A 22,264-nucleotide genomic window follows, 5' to 3' on the forward strand; every position below is an offset into this window, starting at 1 on the left:
TATCATGTTGCAGCTGTAAGGGACATTGGTGAGGCCACTTTTAAAATGCAGCGTACACTTCTGGTCTCTCTGCTATAACAATGATGTTGTGAAACTTGAAAGGGTGTAGAAAAAGATTTACAAAGATGCTGCCAGGGTTGGAGGGTTTGAGCTGTAGGGAGAGGCTGAATAGGCTGGGGCTTTTGTCCCTGGATTGTCAGAGGGTAAGAGGTGACCTTACAGAATTTCATAAAATCATGAGGGACATGGATAAGGTAAATAGGCAAAGTCTTTATCCCAAGGTGGGTGAGTCCAAAACTAGAGGGCGTTTGTTATAATGCAGAGGGTGGCGCATGTATGGAATGAGCTGCCAAAAGCAGTAGGGGAGGTGGTACAATTATAACATTTAAAAGAATCTGAATAGGAGGAGTTTCGAGAGATATTCAGGCAAATGGGACTAGTTCAGTATAGGATATCTGGTCACCATGGATGAGTTGGACCAAAAGGTCTATTTCTGTGCTGTATTACTTTGTGACTGAATTAATTCAGGGATATAGAGTCATAGAGTGAGAGAGATATACAGCACGGAAACACAGCCTTGGGTCCAACCCGTCCATGCTGACCAGATATCCCAACCCCATCTAGTCCCACCTGCCAGCACCCGGCCCATATCCCTCCAAACCCTTCCTTTCATGTATCCATCCAAATGCCTTTTAAATGTTGCAATTGTACCAGCCTCCACCACTTCCTCTGACAGCTCATTCCATACATGTATCACCCTCTGCGTGAAGTAGTTGCCCCTTAGGTCTCTTTTATATCTTTCCCTTCTCACTCTAAACCTATGCCCTTTAGTTCTGGACTCCTCCACTCCAGGGAAAGGACTTTGTCTATTTATCCTATCCATGCCCCTCATGATGGAACTTTTGATCACTTCATGACCATTATCGAGCTTTAGATATAGATTAGGTTAGTCGAACTTCAGTTCTAGCAACAGTTCAAGTGGAATTTGAATCCATTTTGATTCGTCTGAATCTCTGCACCACTAACACAGAAATATTAACACAATGTCACCATCTCCTCTCATTTACTGTTACAATGTGGTGATTTATGAAATCAACAATTTTTATCAAATTCCTGATAAAACTATGTATCTGTTCTTTTCAGCACTTAGGAACAATGTGCAATCTTAAGTTTAATTTATGTTTTATATTGTGCATGTTAGGAAGAGGGATGAAAGGCTTTTTGCCCGAAATGTCGATTTTCCTGCTCCTCTGATGCTGCCTGACATGCTGTGCTTTTCCAGCACCATTCTCATCTTGACTCAAGTTTCCAGCATCTGCAGTACCTACCTTCACCCGGGGGAAACATAGTTTATATTTCATGCTTTAACATTGGTCTTCTGAGCTTGATGCCAGGAGAGCTGGAGGTTACTCACATACAGGACATTGTTAATGCAACCCTGGATGTGAAATGATGGGGCTTCAGTAGTTTTGAGCATTCAATAAAGCTAGTAAATAAACTCTGTTGTTGTCTAGCGACAAGGATCTAGGAACATATAGGTAAATACAAAATGGAGTCAGTCTGTCATAGAAATATAGCAAATAGGTGCAGGAATAAGCCATTCAGCCCTTTGAGCCTACCCCACCATTCAATATGATCATGGCTGCTCATCCAACTCCCTTGTGCATTCTTCCTCCCATACACCCTTTGGTCCTGAAGAACTCCATCTAACACCCTCTTGAAAACATTCAATGTTTTGGCATCAACCACCTTCTGTGGCAGAGAATTCCACAGGTTCCCCACCCTCTAGGTAAAGACGTTACTCCTCATCTTCATTCCTAAATGACCTACCCTGTCTCCTGAGACTGTGACCTCTTGGTTCCAGACTCATTAGGAACATCCTTCCTTTGTTCACCCCTTTCTGGTTCTGTTAGAATGCTATAGGCCCCTTTGACATCCCCCTCACCCTTCTAAACCTCAATGAATAAAATCGCAATCGTTCAATCACTCTTCATACACATGTCCTGCCATTCCAGGAATCTGTGTGATAAACCTTTGTTGCCCTCCCTCCATAGCCAGAACATCCTTCCTCAGATAACGAGTCCAAAACTACACACAATACTCCAGATGTGGTTTCACCAAGGCCGTGGACAATTGCAGCAAAACAGTCAGTGTGTGGATATGCCAGAGACTGGAGATAGCGATGCTAAACTCTCTGGTAAGGAATCCTATAACACTCCTGGAGTCTGAGTTCAGGGAATCGAGTGTGTGCTCTGGAGTTATTTAGTTTCCAGTTACTTTCATAGTCTCAAGGAGAGGTGCAAGCTGATGGAATGCATGAGGTAAATGCATAGAAATTCACCAAATGGAAACCAATTGCATGTATGAGCAAGAGCTGGCGTAAAGATCATGATGAATGTTTGTTAGGGTTGAGGAATTTGTATTGATATTGTTGGGAACAGAGACAGTGAAAATTATATCCTTTTCTGGGTATCTGAAATGATAATTTTCCAATCCTTTTTTATCTTTGTCAAATATATAAAGTACTTGTTGTCTTGTTTGATAAATAATTGCTGCTTGTTGTTAAAGGTACACCAGCAGACTCTGGTGATTGTGCTCAGTATTTTACAGTTTTTCTAAAAAGAAGCCCTGTCAGGGTCTACCAGCTGTCATTTTGGGATCTGTCCTGTCAAGATTTAGCATGAGTTCTGGTCATAACACTGGAGATAATGATCATTTGGTTGTGCTGCTTCCCCTGTACGTGACAACCAGAAATGAGTCAGGCAGTAAGATTTCCTCCCAGCACAATTCTGCAACACCTGACAGGGTTATGATCAGCAAGAAGGAACCTCTCTTACAGGTTCTGTTCAAAGGAAGTGTTCTATAGATCTGATTATGAAGATCGCACAATTATTGCAATGCATTTCTGTAAATACACCCAAGGCTTAGAATCATAGAATCTCTACAGTGTGGAAACAGACCACTCAGCCAATCAGGTCCACACTGACCCTCTGAAAAGCATCCCACCAAGAGCCCGCAACCCCACATTTCCTATGGCCTACACATCCCTGGGCACTGCAGGGCAATTAAACGTGGCCAATCCACCTAATCTGCATATCCGCAAACTGTGGGAAGGAACCGGAGCACCCAAAGGAAACCTGCACAGACACAGGGAGAATGTGCAAACTCCACACAGACAGTCACCCGAGGCTGGAATTTGAACACAGGTTTCTGTGGGGATTCTATGATTCTTAATCCACTGATAATATCACTAGGCCATTATCTCCCTTTATCATCCTTTTTATGCTGATCTGAGGGCTGTCAGTAGCAGGTGGTGGAGAATGGAGCACAAATAATTACCACAGACAAACCTGACTTAGTGTTAGTTAGTTAGGTGGTAGTTCAGTCTCAGTAACTATGGGTTATATTTACTGTTAGATATGTTAACAGGAGTTAGAGAAATCTCATGTGTCTCCAATAGGAGACTGTACCAGAGTCCTCTGGCTATGGTGTGGTCTTGACTATGAAATCTGAGGGCTAGCCATTGAATATTAACCCAATGTATTGGTTTCATGCTAAGGCTGCAGTGAATCGTTTCTGTTTGAGGACACTCAGTTCACCATTAGAATCCTAGGCAGCTCCACGTTTTTAAGAGTGGGAAAATGAAATCACAGCTGAAGCAGTCCACTCAACATCTGTACCGCTTCTCTGCTGGAGGCTCACAGTCACTCCCTGCCCCCTCTGTTCCCCTTTAACTGACAGGAGGGGACAACAAACAGCCAGTGTTTCCGTTGAAAATGGGCAGAAAATGCAAGAGCAAGAGCTTGAACTTGTATAGTGCCTTTCATGACTTCGAAGAATCCCGAAATGTTTTGCAGCCAAGAGTGTGCTTTTGAAGTGAGAGAGAAAGCGAAAGAATGAGAGAGAGAGAGAGAGAGAGAGAGAGAGAGAAAGAGAGAAAGAGAGAGAGAGAGAGAATATAATGCACAGCAAAGTTGCTCAGACGTCCACAACTGGATCTGGAGTTGCTGGCTGAGGGTGAACAGATTTGCTGTGTAAAATTCATGGTAAATACCAGAGAGAATTATACCCTGCACGGAGCAGTGCATGAACCTCGACAGAAAGCCAGGAGGCAGTCACCTTTGAACTCATCCTTACACTAAGGTCCCACTCACCAATCACCCTTGTGTTCACTGACCTTTGGTCCCCCGCTGAAATAACACCTCAGTTTTAAAACTGTCAAATAAAAGCAGCAAATGCGTTATGTATCGTCAAGCAACGCCTGTGGAGGGAGGGAGGAACAGCTAAGGTTTCAGATGGACAATCTCTCAGGGGAACTGAAAAGCTTTAAGTATAAATTTTACCAGGGAAAGGGGGGGGGAGGGATTTGAATGAAAAAGTGGGACAGTGATGGAGTGGAGGAAAGACAGACCCAATGACAAAAAAACAGTGGTCATGCGGTTTGGTCGACCTAGAGGACGTCCAAGTGGGAAAAGTAGACTACACGACAATTCTCTGAAAACTGGTGACAGTGAAATTTTTAAACTGGATATTGTGCCTGGAAATTGCAAGTTCAGTTTGAACTTCACTGGGACAGTGGGTAAGAGGCTGAGGGACAGAGAGGTGACCAGAAACTCGGGGTCATATTAATGTTTATACCTGGCCGAAACCATTCGCAAATTGAACAACTTGTCCTCTGACGTCACTCACTTCCTCCACGTAGTTAAAAATCACACAATACCAGATTATAGTCCAACAGATTTATTTGGAAGCACTAGCTTTCGGAGCGCTGCTCCTTTGTCATCCTTCAGCTGATGAAGAGCTACCTGATCAAGGAGCAGTGCCCCAAAAGCCAGTGCTTCCAAATAAACTTGTTGGACTATAACCTGATGTTGTGCAATCTTTAACTTTGTCCACATCATTCCTCCATGTAGAAGGTGTTACTTTAGGAACCTGTATTCTAGATATGCCGGCCTTCTTGCAGCGTCTGCAGTCCATTCTTTGTCAGGTTTAAGGTGTCCTCCCTCACCAATTCCAGTTGGCACTTCCATTCCTCCTTTCAGTGTCCCAACACCATTCCCATGCATCCTTCTCAGGCATGTGTAGACAGGCTACTGAAGAAGCCATTGGGTACGCTTGCCTTTATTGGTCAGTGCATTGAGTATAGGAGTTGGGTGATCATGCTGTGGCTGTACAAGGCAATGGTTAGCCATTTTTGGAATACGGCATTCAATTCTGGCTGCCCTGCTATGAGAAAGGTGTTGTGAAATTTGAAAGGGTTCAGAAAAGCTTTACCAGGATGTTGCCAGGAATGAAGGATTTGAACAATAGGTAGAGGCTGGATTGAATTAGAATTCCCACAGTATGGTAACAAGCCATTCATCCTAACAAGTTCACACCAACCCTCCAAAGAGTAACCCATCCAGACCCATTCCCCTACCCTATAGTTGCCCTTGACTAATGTGCTTAACCTACACATACTTTTGGACAATTTACCATGGCCAATTGACCTAACCTGCACATCTTTTGACTGTGGGAGGAAGCTGGAGCACCCGGAGGAAACCTGCACAGACCTGGGGAGAGTGTGCAAACTCCATATAGACAGTCACTTGGGGCTGGAATCAACCCAGATTCCTGGTGCTGTTCAACAGCAGTGTTAACCACTGAGCAATCGTGCCACCCAAGGCTGGAGCTTTTTTTCACTGGAGCTTATGAGGCTAAGGGGTGACCTTATAGAGGTTTGTAAAATCATGAGGGGCATGGATAGGGTAAATAGGCAAGGTCTTTATCCCAGGATAGGAGAGTCCAAAGCTAGAGGGCATAGGTTTAGGGTGACCACCACTTCCTCTGGAAGTTCATTCAACACATGAACTCTTCCCTGTGCAAAACAATTCCCCACCAAGTCCTTTTTAAATCTTTTTCTTCTCACCTTAAAAATATGCCCCTGTTTTGAAATCCCCCACCCCAAGGGAAAAGACACCTGCCATTCATCTTATCCATGCCTCTCATGATTTTACAAACCTCTATAAGGTCCCCCACTTCGCCTTCTACGCTCTAAAGAAAAATGTCTTAGCTTGTCCAACCTCTCACTATAGCTCAGACCATTGAGTCTTTTCCCAAGGCTGGGGAGTCAAGGACGAGATGGCATCAGTTTAAGATTAGAGGGAAAAGAATAAAAGAGAACCCAAGGGGCAACTTTTTTTACATAGAGGGTAGAATGCATACGGAACGAGCTGCCTGCAGAATTGGTTGGGGGGGGGGGGGGAGCATTAACAACATTTAAAAGGCATTCGAACAAATACATGGATAGGAAAGGTTTAAAAGGACATGGGCCAAGTGCAGGGAAATGGGGATAGTGTGGTTGGACGTTTTGTTCGGCATGGACCAGTTCGGGCCAACGGGCCTGGTTCTGTGCTGTAGAACTCGATGACTCTGTGACTCTATGACCTTGGGACTTATTACTAACTCACAGGATTGCTGGAAAAACTCAGCAGGTCTGTGGAGAAAACAGAAGGGTCACTGGCCATGAAACGTTAACTCTGCTTATCTCTCCATAGATGCTGCCAGATTTGCTGAGTTTTCCCTGCAATTTTTGTTTTTGTTTCTGATTTCCAGTATCCACATTTCTTTTTGTGCTTGCTAACTCACAAGGTCATATATAAACCCTGTGGATGTTCCTATGGTTTAATGTCTCAAACATCTCGGATGATTGTCTCCAAGTAGAATACGCAGATGTTTGATGACCAGCGCAGATACGATGGCTGATCTTTCCGTGCTGTAAAGACTCTAAAATTTTCTATGACTCTGAACAACAGATCAATATTAGTCGAAGTGTTTACATGGGGGCCAATACTATCCCCACTGTGCTGTGGCTGATTATCAAGTTGCAATTTGAACAGATTGACAGATGACAGTGAATGAGCTAATTTTTGGAATGGGGTCCTCAGAATCAGTGTCAGTGACCACGTGGCACGGTGGCTCAGTGGTTAGCAATGTTGCCTCACAGCACCAGGCTTCTGGGTTCAATTCCAGCCTCAGGTGACTGTCTGTGTGGAGTTTGCACATTCTCCCCGTGGGTGTGCTGGTTTCCTCCTGCAGTCCAAAGATGTGCAGGTTAGATGGATTGGCCATACTAAATTGCCCCATTGTGTCCAGGAATGCACAGGCTTAGTGGGTTAGACATGGGAAATGCAGGGCTATGTTTAGAGAGGTGGGTCTGGGTGGGATGCTGTTTGAAGGGCTGTTTGTATGGGCTGAATGGCCTGTTTCCACACTATAGGGATTCTATGCTGCAGTGGTTCAAGAAGATATGCCCCTGTTATGAGGGATTGCAAGAAATGTTAAACTTGTCAGCTTGCCTGTATCACAGAATTGAGGAAAAGGAATAAATCAATTCAAATCTGTGGTGATTTCTGAACCTTCGCTCCACATCTCTCTTGGCCCGAACCCCAGGTATTGCAGCAGTTCAAGAAGACAGCTTTCATCATCTCCCGAAGGGCAATAAATACTAGACTTGTCAGTGTTACTACCGTATCATGAAGGGGAAACAAAAAACAACCATTTTCCTGTGTAGGGAATATACTGAAGGCATTATGTAACATTGTAAAACAGACATCCATCATCTTGTAGGTAATCTCAGACAATGAAACCAAACATACCATGAGATGCAAAACAGTACCAGCTCTTCATCTTCCTTGTCCTCCTTGCACTGAAACACCCTCACAGATCTGCAGATATTTGAGAACAGTCATCACAACACTCACATTTCACAAGTGCGATTGCAGGTGTATTGATAATATTAATTCAATTGCAGTTGGTTGTTTCTGTCTCACCCAGAATGAGAGGTTTGTGAATTCAAATCCGTCTCAATTACGTCACTCCAGCACAGCACAGAGGGAGTGGTACTGTCGGAATTGCCTCTTGGACGTGATGTCACATTAATTAATTGATCGACCATCTCAACTCAGCATGGAGTAGGCTCTACCCACCGTCCCAGCTCGGGGTAGAGTGAGCATCTTCTCACCCATTGTGGCTCAGTATACAGTGAGAATTTTCTCACCATCACAGTTCATTATGCAATGATAATTTACTCACAATCTCAGCTCATTATGCAGTGAGACTCTACTCACCATTTCAGCCCACTATGGCATAGGCTCTACCCACTGTCTTGGCTCAGTATAGAGTGTTCCCAGGGCAACATTTGAAGCAGAAGGTTCCCACTGGTACCCTGGACAATAGTTGTCCCTTAACCAATGCCAACAACTGGTGATGACAGGATCTGAGTGAATCATAGAATAGAATCCTTACCTTTAGAATCATAGAATCCGTAAAGTGTGGAAACAGGCCCTTCGGCCCAACAAGTCCACAATGACCCTCCGAAGAGTAACCCACCCAGACGCATTCCACTATTACTCTCCATTTACCCTTGACTAATGCACCTAACCTAGGCGCAAGTGAGGACTGCAGATGCTGGAGATCAGAGTCTAGATTAGTGTGGTGCTGGAAAAGCACAGCAGGTCAGGCAGCATCTGAGTAGGAAAATCGACAAAGAGCTTTTGCCCGAAAAATCGAGTTTCCTGCTCGTCGGATGCAGCCTGACCTGCTGTGCTTTGCCAGCACCACTCTAATCTAGACTCTAATGCACCTAACCTACACATCCCAGAACACCGTGAGCAATTTAAATTGGCCAATTCACCTAACTTGCACATCTTTGGATTGTGGGCAGAAACCGGAGCACTTGGAGGGAACCCACACAAACACGGGGAGAATGTGCAAACTCCACACAGTCACCTAAGGCTGGAATCATACCCATGTCCCTGGTGCTGTGAGGCAGCAGTGCTAACCACTGGGCACCATGCTGTCCTAAAGCATACCACCAAGACCGACCTCCCCTACCCTATAACCCTGCATCTCTTATGGCTAACTCACATAGCCTGCACACCCCTGGACACTATGGGCAATTTAAGCATGGCAGTCCACCTAACCTGCACATCTCTGGGCTGTGGGAGGAAACCGGAGCAAACCCATGCAGACACAGCAGTGTTGCCCATTCCAGGAAGCTCTGGGTTCAAGTCCCACCTGACAACCAGACAAGATGTGTCAAAGCGTGGCTAGGTTAGTTCACTTCTCAACCTGTGAATCTTTCTGATGTGCCCCACACAGCAAGACTGGGAGAGTTTCCTGGTTCGACAGGATTGTCTGCAAGTACTGGGGAGACCTCAAATCCCACGGTCCACATTAATGACAGGATGTTCCAAGGGACCAGCACACAATTTACAAGGGGCATTTAACCACCTGCAAAACCCTTCAGGATGCTCTGAAATCATAAAAGGTGTTATGTAAATGCAATAACCACCATTTAAAATTAATATCTCAAGATCTGTTATTCACATTACCACGTGAGCAAATACATATGTGCACACACTGTAAGCCAACATGTTATTTACTCTGAACTAAGGCAACCAGCTTGAATCTTGTAAACAGGCTTTTATTTAGAATCTCTGCAGTGTGGAAGCAGGCCATTCAACGCATAGTGATCCTCCAAACAGCACCCACCAAGTCCCAGCTCCCTCACCCTCTAGACCTGCATACCCCATGGCTAATTCACCTAGCCTGTGTATCACTGGACATGATGGGCAATTTAAGCACAGCCAGTCGCACCTAAACTGCACATCTCTGAGCTGTGTGAGGAAACCAGAGCACACCCAGACTGACATCGAGAGAACAGATAACTCCACACGGACAGTCACCCAAGGCTGGAATCAAACCCAGGTTATTGGCATTGAAAGGCAGCATTGCTAATCACTGATCCACTATGCAACCACATTTCTTTGCTGTTCAGGCACTGATTAAGGTGTTAGTTTCCCGACTGAGAAATTGCATCAGGGAAGGGAAACTACACAGATCTGCAAAGTAATTTCAGAACCACTGCATTGGAGTGACTGCACCCCCACTGCTTCTATGAATTGAATAATCAGTAGGGATCAGAGAGAACGCCCCCCCCCTCCTCAGATATCTGCTTGTGCTTCTTTCAGGAGAACCTTGAGAGGAAGCCCAGAGGTTGATAACATGATGAGGACGGTGATGGAATTTTTAAAAAAATTGATGAAATGGACTATAAATCTCATTGAAACATGTCGGATTGTTAAGGGGATTGAGGGGGTCAATGCTGGGAGAATATTCCTCTCATGAGAGCCTTTGGAAATCCTGCAGGGGTAGGAGGATTTATCTTTTACATTCCAAAAAGCACAAACCTGTCCGCTTCATGAGGGTAATTTTAATATTCAGTGAAGTTAGCAGTTTTAGCGCAGTTAATCTACACAAAGTATTCTTCCTCAATTTGTGGGACGACAAACTGAATATGTATCATGATCCCAGTTCTCTGCTCTGTCGGAGGAAGGAATCAAATGATCAGCAACCGAACTTACAGTTTTGTAGAAAATGTGAGTCTTTGGAGTGGGTAGTGTAATCAGTCAATTTCGCAGTCTCCCAAAATCTTCTGGGAAGAGATCCCCTCCTCAGTGCAACTTGTGACAGCGGAGATGTGAGGATATCTGCAAATTCATTCCGTGTATTGCATACTGTGCAATAAGAATATCAGTCTTATAGTCACATGATACGTGTTTGTGATGTGATCATAATCTGTCCAACTCAGATAAGAATAAAAATCAGCTGTGATGCAAGATTACTTGTGAGTTGTTATAGTATTTGTTATGCAAAGGGAAATGAAAATGCTTTTTTTGTCCAGTTTTAACAAAGTCTAATGAAGATAATTATCAGCAGATATTACATATATGGGATGCAGAGTTCCCATAATCAAAAGCACTTGCATCCAGCTTCTGTTGCAGAGTCATACAGAGGCACAGAAAAATTCCATAGCCTTGACATCACAAGCACACATCTAAATGCTTCTTCAATGTGATGGGGGTCTCTGCCTCTCTTACCCTGACAGGCAGTGAGTTCCAGATTCCCACCACCCTCTGGGTGAAAAACATTCTTCACATCCCCTCTGTGTCTCCTGCCCAATCCCTTAAACCTATACACCCCTGGTCATTGATCCCTCCAACAATGGGATACATTTCTTCCTGTCTGCTCTATCTATACCCCTCATAATCTCATACATCTCAGTCATGTCCCCTCTCAATCTCCTCTGCTCCATGGAAAACAACACCAGTCCGTCCAATCTCTCTTCATCACTGAAATGCTCCAGCTCAGGCAACATCCTGTTCTAACATCATACTGAGCTTTCCATTCTGTGATACTCCAGTCAGAATGCTTCTTACAACATTTTAAAACTGCATTTTTTTTAACGGACACTGATGAACAATTTCAGATATCGCTACCAAGTAGGGTCAGCTGACGTTCACAAGTTCAATGAAGACTGTCAATGATTTCTTCAAACTAACTTAGACCAGACTTATGGGTCACTTTTAAATAACAGCAACAGAGTTGCTCTTGGCAGCCCAGTGGGTCAGTGATTCACACTCCTGCCTCACAACATAAGGGGGCTGGGTTCGATTCCAGTCTCCAGCGTCTGCCTGCGTGGAGTTTGCACGTTATCCCAGTGTCTGTGTGGGTTTCCCTCGGGTGCTCTGCTTTCCTTCCACAATCCAAAGACGTGCAGGTTAGATGAATTGGCGATGCTAAATTGTCCATAGATTAGATTAGATTACTTACAGTGTGGAAACAGGCCCTTCGGCCCAACAAGTCCACACCGCCCCGCCGAAGCGCAACCCACCCATACCCCTACATCTGCCCCTTACCTAACACTACGGGCAATTTAGCATGGCCAATTCACCTGACCTGCACATCTTTGGACTGTGGGAGGAAACCGGAGCACCCGGAGGAAACCCACGCAGACACGGGGAGAACGTGCAAACTCCACACAGTTAGTCACCTGAGGCGGGAATTGAACCCGGGTCTCTGGCGCTGTGAGGCAGCAGTGCTAACCACTGTGCCACCGTGCCGCCCACATAGTGTTCAGGGATATGTAGGCTAGGTGCATTAGTCAGGGGAAATATCAAGTAATACTGTAGGGGAATATTTTTGGGTGGCATACTCTTCGTCGGGTCGGTGATCTGTTTCCACACTGTAGGGATTCTATGAAATACTGCGGATACTGGAGATTTGAAATAAAAATAGAAAATGCAGAGAGAAACTGAAATCGCCGCTCAGCTCTCTCTCTAAGGGGAACAATCTGAAATTCTTCAATCTATTCTCATCACCGAAGTTCCTCTTCCTTGGAACCAACCACTTCTGCATTCTCACATCTGTTCACATCACTCCGATAAAGTAGCTTCCAGTACTGTGCACATCTGTGGTCTGACAAATGTCTGATACAAGATCAGCATCACTTCCTTGCTCTTGTATCTATGACCCTATTAATAAAACTGAGAACAATGTATGTAACATGACATTCCAATATAAATGTACTTGCCTCATCTTCAGTCTCTCTCTCTCACTTTGTATAATTTAATCAGTTATGTTTGCGTAATATACAGTAACATTAGTAAGGAAGGAAACCAGACTAGGTTTCTGTGTGTGGTTGCACATCCATGCAAATAATTTATCTTGTAAATATACTTCAATTATCCGATTCAAGAAGAACCTATTTCTGGTATATGTTACTTGGGTGACCATGTAGTAAACCTGAATACCATCAGCTGGAAATCCTTCCCCAGAAATTACAAGAAGCTGTCACTATCACAGAGTGAGCTGGCTAAGGCTCAGGTAATTTACATGTGACAATGAGGTGGCTCATCTCCAACCCAGAATTGCAAAGGTACAAGCACTCGTACAGTTTCTCAGCCTCCACGCAAAATGTGAAATGATGAGATTTTTAGGTGTGTGGGGAGGTTTTTAGTTGATCATGATCTTCAATGTTGTTGGTCCCCTACTTATTGCAGAAGAAAGGAAAGGTGGTATGGGCCAAGCAATACCAAGCAGGTTTTGAGAAACTGAAAGGCATTTTCGAACATAAGGATGAGGAGCAGGAGTAGGTCATTCAGCCCCTCGAGCCTACTCCGCCATTTAATTCTGATCATAGTTCATCTAACCTCGGCTGCAATTCCTGCTTTCCTGCTCGGTCTTCATAACCCTTCAATAAGACCATAAGGCACAAGAGCAGAATTAGGCCATTCAGCCCACTGAGTCTGCTCCACCATTCGATCATGGCTGATATGTTTCTCATCTCCATTCTCCTGCCTTCTCCCTGTAACCTTTCATCCCCTTCCCAATCAAGAACCTATCTACCTCTGTCTTAAAGGCACTTAATGACCTGGTCTCCACATCTCTCTGTAGCAATGAGTTCTAATTTCTTCTTCAGACCCCCTCGCCCCCCCTCCCCACCCCCCCCCCCCCACTTCATCAACGCTACCTATCCCTCCCCCTTTGTGTCTTCTGAAAACGTAGCACCAATGGCCTCAGTTCCTTTGTCCAGATTGGTAATGTATAATATGAATAGTTGTGGTCCCAACTCTCAACCCCTGCGGAATTCCACAAGTCACTGGCTGCCATCTGAAAACCCATTTCTCTCTACTCTCTGCCTTCTGCCAGTCAGCCAATCCTCTATTCATGCCAGTATCTTGCCCCTAACACCATGTGCTCTTATGTTATTTAGCAGCCTCATGTGTGGCACCTTGTCAAAGGCCTCTGGAAATCCAAATCATGTCCATTGTCTCTCCTTTGTCCAACTGGTTTGGAACCTCCTCAAAGACTTCTAACAGATTTGTCAGGCATGACCTCCCCTTGATAAAGCCAAGCTGACTCAGCCCTATTTTACAACGCACTTCCAAGTACTCCACTATCTCATCCTTAATAATGGACTCTAAAAATCTTACCAACTGCCAAATTCAGGCTAAGTGACCAATAGTGTTTTCTGCCTTCCTCCCTCCCTTATTAAACAGAGGGGTGTTACATTAGCCATATTGCAGTCCTGTGGCATCCTTCCTGACTTCAGTGATTCCTGAAAGATCACCACCAACGCCTCTACAATCTCCTCAGCTATCTCCTTCAGATCTCTGGGTGTAGTCCATTGGTTTGGATGCAGTCCATTGGTCTGGAAAAGGAGTCGGGGAATGGGAAGAGAAGTTATTTGAAATTGGAGAGCTCAATGTTGAGTTCATTCCAGCTCATTCCTTTCCCAGACCTTTCAGCTTCCCCAACACCTTCTCTGAGGTAACTGGCCATAACACTCAGTTAAGCTCCGAGTCTCTTAAAGTTCTGGTTTGCTGCTGGTGTCTTCCACTGCAAAGTACCTATTCAGTTCCTCCACCATTTCTTTCCTCCCCATTACTAGTTCTGCAGCCTCATTTTCCAGCAGTCCATTGTTCACTCTTGCCTCTGTCTTCTCTGATGGCTTACTAAAAAGTCCTTTGTGATTTTCTTTCAGATCACGAATGAGCTTACTGTCATATTTCATCTTCTCCCCTCTGATTGCTTTTTAAATTACTCTTCTGGCTTTTAAAGGCTTCCCAGATTTTGTTTTAATGCAGACTCTAGCTTCCTTTGTCAGCTCCGGTTACCTCTTCCTTCCCTTACTATGTTCCTTCTTCTTTGGGAGGAATTTCTGCTATGCCTCCTGAATTACCTCCAGCAACTCCCACCGTAGCTGTTCCACTGTCTTCCCTGCTCGGCTCCCCTCCCATTCAATTCTGGCCAGTTCCTCCCTCATGTCTTTGTAATTACTTTTACTCAATTGTAATACAATTATATCTGATTCCAGATCCTCCCTCTCAAACTTCAGGGTGAATTATAACATTTTATGGTCACTCAAACCGCAAATTGGAGGAGCAACACCCAATTTTCCACTTGGGCTGCCTAATACCAATTTGCCAAAACATGATCAGAGTTTTCCAGATGTGAATTAGCCTGAATCCATCACAATGCCATGGAAGCTCTTAAAACACATTTTCCTTTCATTTCAATGTTGTAGTTACAGGATAGCTCAGCCAGCTGGATGGCTAGTTTGTGATGCAAACAGAAAGACATAATTTCCCACAACGGCTGAGATCGTCAAGAAAATCTCACCATCTCAACCTCACCCCAATGTGACCCTCAGGTTAAACTCACCACCAGTTATCTGTCTCCAAGTAGAAAGCAACCCCATGGGACAATGGTAATTTTACCTAATAACAAAGTCTCTATCAGGCACAGAAAAAGCCTCAAGGAACAGCTGGAGTATTGTAATAGCATTGGGTTAACAACATTGTGGAGCTATGCACAGAGTGACTTCAACTTATTATACCACACAGTCTCACCTTGTATTGCCATTTTAATTTATTAACTTTGTGCATTTCTACAGCACAGTGTAGAATTATGCTGCTCATTCACATTGTTATTAATTTGGAGAAAGCAAGCCTCCCTCTGATATGTAAAAAAATACACAAGTGCAGGAGAAACTCTCCATGTCCATCATATCAATCCCATTTTGCATTTTACATACCTCAATTAGATTCCCCCTCATGCCTCTGAACTCTAACGAGTACAAGCCCAAGATATTCAATAGCTCCTCATACAACAGCCCTTACATCCCTGGAATCAAATTGGTAAACATCCTCTGAATTGCTTCCAATTCCATGACATCCTTCCTCAAGTAAGGGGACTGGAACTGAACACAATATTCAGGATGCTGTCTCACCAATACCTTATATGATTGGAACTGAAAGTCCTTATTTTTACAATCCAGCACTTTTGCAATAAATGCGAGGATTCCACTTGCCTTTCTTATCATCTGCTGTACCTGCATGTGCACTTTCTATGAATCATGCACACAGTTGGTGGCACCGTGCCCAGTGGTTAGCACTGCTGCCTCACAGCACCAGGGACCTGGGTTCGTTTCCAGCCTCGGGCGACTGTTCATGTGAAGTTTGCACATTCTCCCAGTGTCAGTGTGGGTTTGCTCCAGGTGCTTCGGTTTCCTCCCACATTCCAAACACTTTGGGGCCAGCTACCATAATTCTATTTGTTTTAAAATAGTGATGGAAAAAGATAGACTAGATCTAAAAGTTGAAATTCTAAATTGGAGAAAGGCCAATTTTGACGGTATTAGGCAAGAACTTTCAAAAGCTGATTGGGGACAGATGTTCACAGGTAAAGGGACGGCTGGAAAATGGGAAGCCTTCAGAAATACGGTAATGAGAGTCCAGAGACAGTATATTCCTGTTAGGGTGAAAGGAAAGGTTGGTGGGTGCAGGGAATGCTGGAGGACTAGAGAAATTGAGGGTTTGGTTAAAGAAGGAGGCATATGTCAAGTATAGACAGGATAGATCGAGTGAATCCTGAGAAAAGTATAAAGGCAGTAGGAGTATACTTAAGAGGGAAATCAGGAGGGCAAAAAGGGGACATGAAATAGCTTAGGAAAATACAGTTAAGGAGAATCCAATAGGTTTTTACAAATTCATTAAGGACAAAAGGGTAGCTAGGGAAAGAATAGGGCTCCTCAAAGATCAGCAAGGCGTGGTGCCAAAGGAGATGGGGGAGATACAAAATGAGTATTTTGCATCAGTATTTACTGTGGAAAAGAATGTAGAAGATATTGAATGTAGGGAAATAGATGGTGACATCATGAAAAATGTCCATATTACAAAGGAGGATAAATCCCCAGGACCTGATCAGGTGTACCATAGAACTCTGTGGGAAGCTAGGGAAGTGATTGCTGGGCCTCTTGCTGAAATATTTGAATAATCAATAGTCACAGGTGAGGTACCGGAAGACTTGAGGTTGGCTAACATGGTGCCACTGTTTAAGAAAGGTGGTAAGGACAAGCCAGGGAACGATGGACCAGTGAGCCTGATGTCGGTGGTGGGCAAGTTGTTAGAGGGAATCCTGAGGGACAGGATGTACGTGTGTTTGGAAAGGCGAGGACTGATTAGGGATAGTCAACATGGTTTTATATGAGGGCAGAGCAGCAGATGTGATCTAAATGAACTTCAGACAGGCGTTCGACAAGGTTCCCTATGGGAGATTGGTTAGCAAGATTAGATCTCATGGAATACAGGGAGAACTAGACATTTGGATACAGAATTGGCTCAAAGGTAGAAGACAGAGGGTGGTGGTGGAGGGTTGTTTTTCAGACTGGAGGCCTGTGACCAGTGGAGTGCCACAAGGATTAGTGCTAAGTCCACTATTTTTCATCATTTATATTACTTACTTACAGAGTGGAAATAGGCCCTTCAGCCTAACAAGTCCACACTGACCCTCCGAAGATCAACCCACCCAGACCCATTCCCCTACGTTTACCCCTTCACCTAACACTACGGGAAATTTAGCATGGCCAATTCACCTAACCTGCACATCTTTGGACTGTGGGAGGAAACCGGAGCACCCAGAGGAAACCCACGCAGACACAGGGAGAATGTGCAAACTCCACGCAGCCAGTTGCCTGAGGCAGGAATAGAACCCAGGTCTCTGGCGCTGTGAGGCAGCAGTGCTAACCACTGTGCCACTTGTGCCACTCCTATAAATGATTTCGATGTGAGCACAAGAGGTATAGTTAGTAAGTTTGCAGATGACACCAAAATTGGAGGTATAGTGGACAGCAAAGAAGATTATCTCAGATTCCAACGGGGATTTTGATCAGATAGGTCAATGGGCTGAGAAGTGGCAGATGAAGTTTAATTTAGATAAATGTGAGATGCTGCATTTTGAGAAAGCAAATCTTAGCAGGACTTATACATTTAATGGTAAGGTCCTAGGGAGTGTTGCTGAACAAAGAGGCCTTGGACAGCAGGTTAATAGCTCCTTGAAAATAGAGTCGCAGGAAGTTAGGATAGAGAAGAAGGTGTTTGGAATGCTTTCATTTATGGGTCAGAGTGTTGAGTACATGAGTTGGGAGGTCTGCTGCGGCTGTACCGGACATTGGTTCGGCCACTTTTGGAATATTGCGTGCAATTCTGGTCTCCATCCTATCGGAAAGATGTTGTGGCAACTTGAAAGGATTCAGAAAAAATTAACAGAGGTGTTGCTAGGGTTGGAGGATTTGAGCTATAGGGAGAGGTTGAATATGATGGGGCTGTTTTCCCTGGAGCATTGGAGGCTGAGGAGTAACCTTACAGAGGTTTATATAATCATGAGGGGCATGGATAGGATAAATAGACAAAGTGTCTTCCCTGGGGTGGGGGAATCCAGAACTGGAGGGCAGAGGTTTAGGGTGAGAGGGGAAAGATATAAAAGAGACCAAAGGGGCAACCTTTTCACACAGAGGATGGTACGTGTATGGAATGAGCTGCCAGAGGAAGTGATGGAGGCTAGTATAATTGCAACATTTAAAAGGCATTTGGATGGGTATATGAATAGGGAGGGTTTGGAGGGATATGGGCTGGGTGCTGGCAGGTGGGACTAGATTGGGTTGGGATATCTGGTTGGCATGGACAGGATGGACCGAAGGGTCTGTTTCCGTGCAGTACATCTCTATGAGTCTCTGACTCTATGTCCAGGTTGGATGGATTGGCCATGCTAAATTCCCCATAGTGTTCAGGAACATGCATGCTCACCATGGTAAATGCAGAGATATAGGATAGGGGGGTGCGTCTGGGTGGGATACTCTTCAGAGGGTCCGTGTAGACTTGATGCTTTGAATGGTCTGCTTCCACACTATAGGGATTCTAAGCTTCGAGCTGGATATGCCCAGGTCCCACTGCACTAATGCACTTTGAATCTGCTTCCACTTAAATAATAATTTGCCCTTTTGTTTTACCCTGATCTCCAGCATCTGCAGTCCTCACTTTCTCCAGGCAGATCATACCACACAAGGTACATTAGGGTAATAGAACAGAAGGAGGAATACAAAGTTACGGCTGCAGAGAAGGTGCACAAATCACGAGATCAACACTTAAATTTAAAATCTAAGAGCTCCGTTCACAGGTATAATAACTGCAGGGAAGAAGCTGTTCCTGAATCTGTTGGCACGTCCAGTCAAGCTTTTGTATTTTCTGCCTGACGAACGGGGTTGGAAGAGATTATAACCGGGGTGGGAAGGGCCTTTGATGATGTTGGATGCCTTCCTGAGGCAGGGAGAAGTGTAGATGGAGTCAATGGATGGAAGGTCGGCTTGTGTGATGGACTGGGCTGTGTTCACAACTTTCTGTAGATTCTTACAGTCCTGGGCAGCGCAATTGACATCCCAAGCTGTGATGTGTCCAGATTAGAATTCTTCCTGAGGTGCATCTATTAAAACTGGCAAGAGTCTTTATGGGCATGCCAAATTTCCTCAGCCTCCTGAGGTAGTAAAGGCATTGATGTGCTTTCTTGACTGTCAATCTGGATAGTCCGGATAGATTGTTAGTGATTGTCATGTCCACAAACATGCTGCTTTCGACCCTCTCCACTTCAGCTCCATTGATGTTGAGGGAGGCTTGCCCTCCACCTTGCTTCCTGAAGTCAATGACCAGGTCTTTGGTTTTGCTGACATTGAGGGAGAGATTGATATGCTTACACGATGCCAACAAGCACTCTTTCTTTCCTGTATTCTATCTCATCATGTTTGCAATCCAGCCTGCAGTGGTGCCATCAGTGAACATGTAGATGGAGTTAGGATGAAACCTGGGTGCACAGTCATGAGTGTACAGGGAGTACAGTAAGGAGCTGAGCACACAGCCTTGTGGGGCGGCGGTGTTGACCTTTGTGGAGAAACTCAAAACTGAGAGTGCACATTTATCCAATTGGAGTTTATTTCTCCAGACATCTCATCTAAAAATTATCTCTTTACAAATTACATCATCCGATTTTAATTAATGTACGGTTGGGGGAAGATTGACATTGTTGTGCCAGCTTTGGCTCAATGAGTTTCACTCTCACCTTGGGATCCACAAAGTCAGGAGTTCAAGTCCCACTGCAGGGCTTGAATGAATCACTCCTGCAAAGGGAGAGGTGGAGGTGCTGTCTTTCAGATGCAATGTTACCCTGAGGGCCATCCCTAGCTCTCAGACATATCTGAAAGATCACATTATGGCATTTTGGCTGAAGAGCTGACTTGGTCGAAGAGCAGACTTTCATCCCTGGAATCAAACTGGTGAACTTCCTCTGAACTGCTTCCAATGCCACCATGTCCTTCCTCAAGTAAGGATTCTGGAACTGAACACAATATTCCAGATGCTGTCTCAGCAATATCTTATATAATTGTAACAACAAATCTTTACTTTTACAATCTAGTCCTTTTCCAACAAATGCCAGGATTTTATTTGCCTTTCTTATTCTATGCTGTACCTGCACACACACATCAAACTCTCAACCAAATGTCACACAAAAACGAATCAGGCTCTCTGATCGTGATCACAAAGTTAGCAACATTCTCAAACTTGTTTAGTTTGTGAAGCCGGCACAAGCAAAGATGAAGCGTCTCTCAGCCTGTGTGTGGATTTGCAGATGTTTGCTATACATTCCTTGACTTCCTGAGGGCCAGCACTTCCTACACTTGACATAGCAACACGTCCTGCAGCAGAAACAGCGTGGGCAAGTACCAAATGCCAGATACAGCTCACCCACAAGCTATGAAACACGAGGACTTCCTGCACTGCCCTACACAATCATCTCTCAAACCTTATGGCCACCAGCCCAACATCTATCTTCCTTTCAGCAGCCTTCTTCCAGCCCAACCTTAAGGATCTTGACGACACTAGAAGTGAGGAGAAAATGAGGACTGCAGATGCTGGAGATCAGAGTCAAGAGTGTGGTGCTGGAAAATCACAGCAGGTCAGGCAGCATCCTCTAAATCCATGTCAATATAACAATTTTGTGGCCAAGATGGTCAAGTTCCTAGGAGTGATGATAACCAACAATCTGATCTGATCCACCCATGTTGATGCAACAGTCAAGAAGGCACAACAACACCTCTGCTTCTTCAGGAAGCAAAGGAAATTCGTCATGTCCAAAAGAACCCTCCGTAATTTTTACAGATGCACCATAGAACGCATTCTACCTGGAGGTGTCATGGCTTGGTATGGTAACTACGGGGTAAAAACAATGACTGCAGATGCTGGAAACCAGATTCTGGATTAGTGGTGCTGGAAGAGCACAGCAGTTCAGGCAGCATCCAAGTAGCTTCGAAATCGATGTTTCGGGCAAAAGCCCTTCATCAGGAATAAAGGCAGTGAGCCTGAAGCGTGGAGAGATAAGCTAGAGAAGGGTGGGGGTGGGGAGAAAGTAGAATAGAGTACAATGGATGAGTGGGGGAGGGGATGAAGGTGATAGGTCAAGGAGGAGAGGGTGAAGTGGATAGGTGGAAAAGAAGATAGGCAGGTAGGACAAGTCCAGACAAGTTATGGGGACAGTTACTGAGCTGGTTCTACCTCCTTCCCAAGATCCACAAGCCTGACCACCCTGGCCGACCCATTGTCTCAGCATGCTCCTGCCCCACTGAACTCATCTCTACCTACCTCGACACTGTCCTATCCGCCCTAGTCTAGGAACTCCCTAATTACGTTCGAGACACCACCCACACCCTCCACCGCCTCCAAGACTTCCGTTTCCCTGGCCCCCAACACCTCATCTTCACCATGGATATCCAATCCCTCTACACCTCCATCCGCCATGACTAGGGCCTCCAAGCCCACCTTTTTTCCTTTTCCAGACGTCCCCAACAGTACCCTTCCACCGACACTCTCATTCGTTTGGCCGAACTGGTCCTCACCCTTAACAATTTCTCCTTTGAATCCTCCCACTTCCTCCAGACCAAAGGGGTAGCCATGGGCACATGTATGGGCCCCAGCTATGCCTGTCTCTTTGTTGGCTACGTGGAGCAGTTGATCTTCCGTAATTACACCAGCACCACTCCCCACCTCTTCCTCCGCTACATTGATGACTGCATTCGCGCCACCTCGTGCTCCCGCGAGGAGATTGAACAATTCATCAACTTCACCAACACATTCCACCCTGACCTTAAATTTACCTGGACCATCTCTGACACCTCCCTCCCCTTCCTGGACCTCTCCATCTCCATTAGTGACGACCGACTTGACACTGACATTTTTTTACAAACCCACCGACTCCCACAGCTGCCTGGATTACACCTCTTCCCACCCTACCTCTTGCAAAAATGCCATCCCGTATTCCCAATTCCTCCGCCTCCGCCGGATCTGCTCCCAGGAGGACCAGTTCCACCACAGAACACACCAGATGGCCTCCTTCTTTAGAGACCGCAATTTCCCTTCCCACGTGGTTAAAGATGTCCTCCAACGCATCTCATCCACATCCCGCACCTCCACCCTCAGACCCCACCCCTCCAACCGTAACAAGGACAGAACGCCCCTGGTGCTCACCTTCCACCCTACCAACCTTCGCATAAACCAAA

General features: G+C 45.1%; 1 protein-coding gene across 1 annotated transcript in view; it reads right to left on the minus strand.

The window, feature by feature from the left end:
- The window catches only part of LOC140467988 (adhesion G protein-coupled receptor E3-like), a 58,929-nt gene extending 48,421 nt beyond the window's left edge, over window positions 1–10,508 (minus strand). Inside the window, exons 1-2 of the mRNA XM_072564110.1 lie at window positions 10,407–10,508; window positions 7,638–7,706 (exon numbers count right to left, since the gene is read on the minus strand). Coding sequence (XP_072420211.1) covers window positions 7,638–7,668 — 31 coding nt within the window. The 5' untranslated portion in view covers window positions 7,669–7,706; window positions 10,407–10,508. The remainder of the gene's footprint in view (window positions 1–7,637; window positions 7,707–10,406) is intronic.
- Window positions 10,509–22,264: the final 11,756 nt, after the last annotated feature.

The sequence above is a fragment of the Chiloscyllium punctatum genome, chromosome 46, assembly GCF_047496795.1.
Source record: "Chiloscyllium punctatum isolate Juve2018m chromosome 46, sChiPun1.3, whole genome shotgun sequence".
Lineage (NCBI taxonomy): Eukaryota > Metazoa > Chordata > Chondrichthyes > Orectolobiformes > Hemiscylliidae > Chiloscyllium > Chiloscyllium punctatum.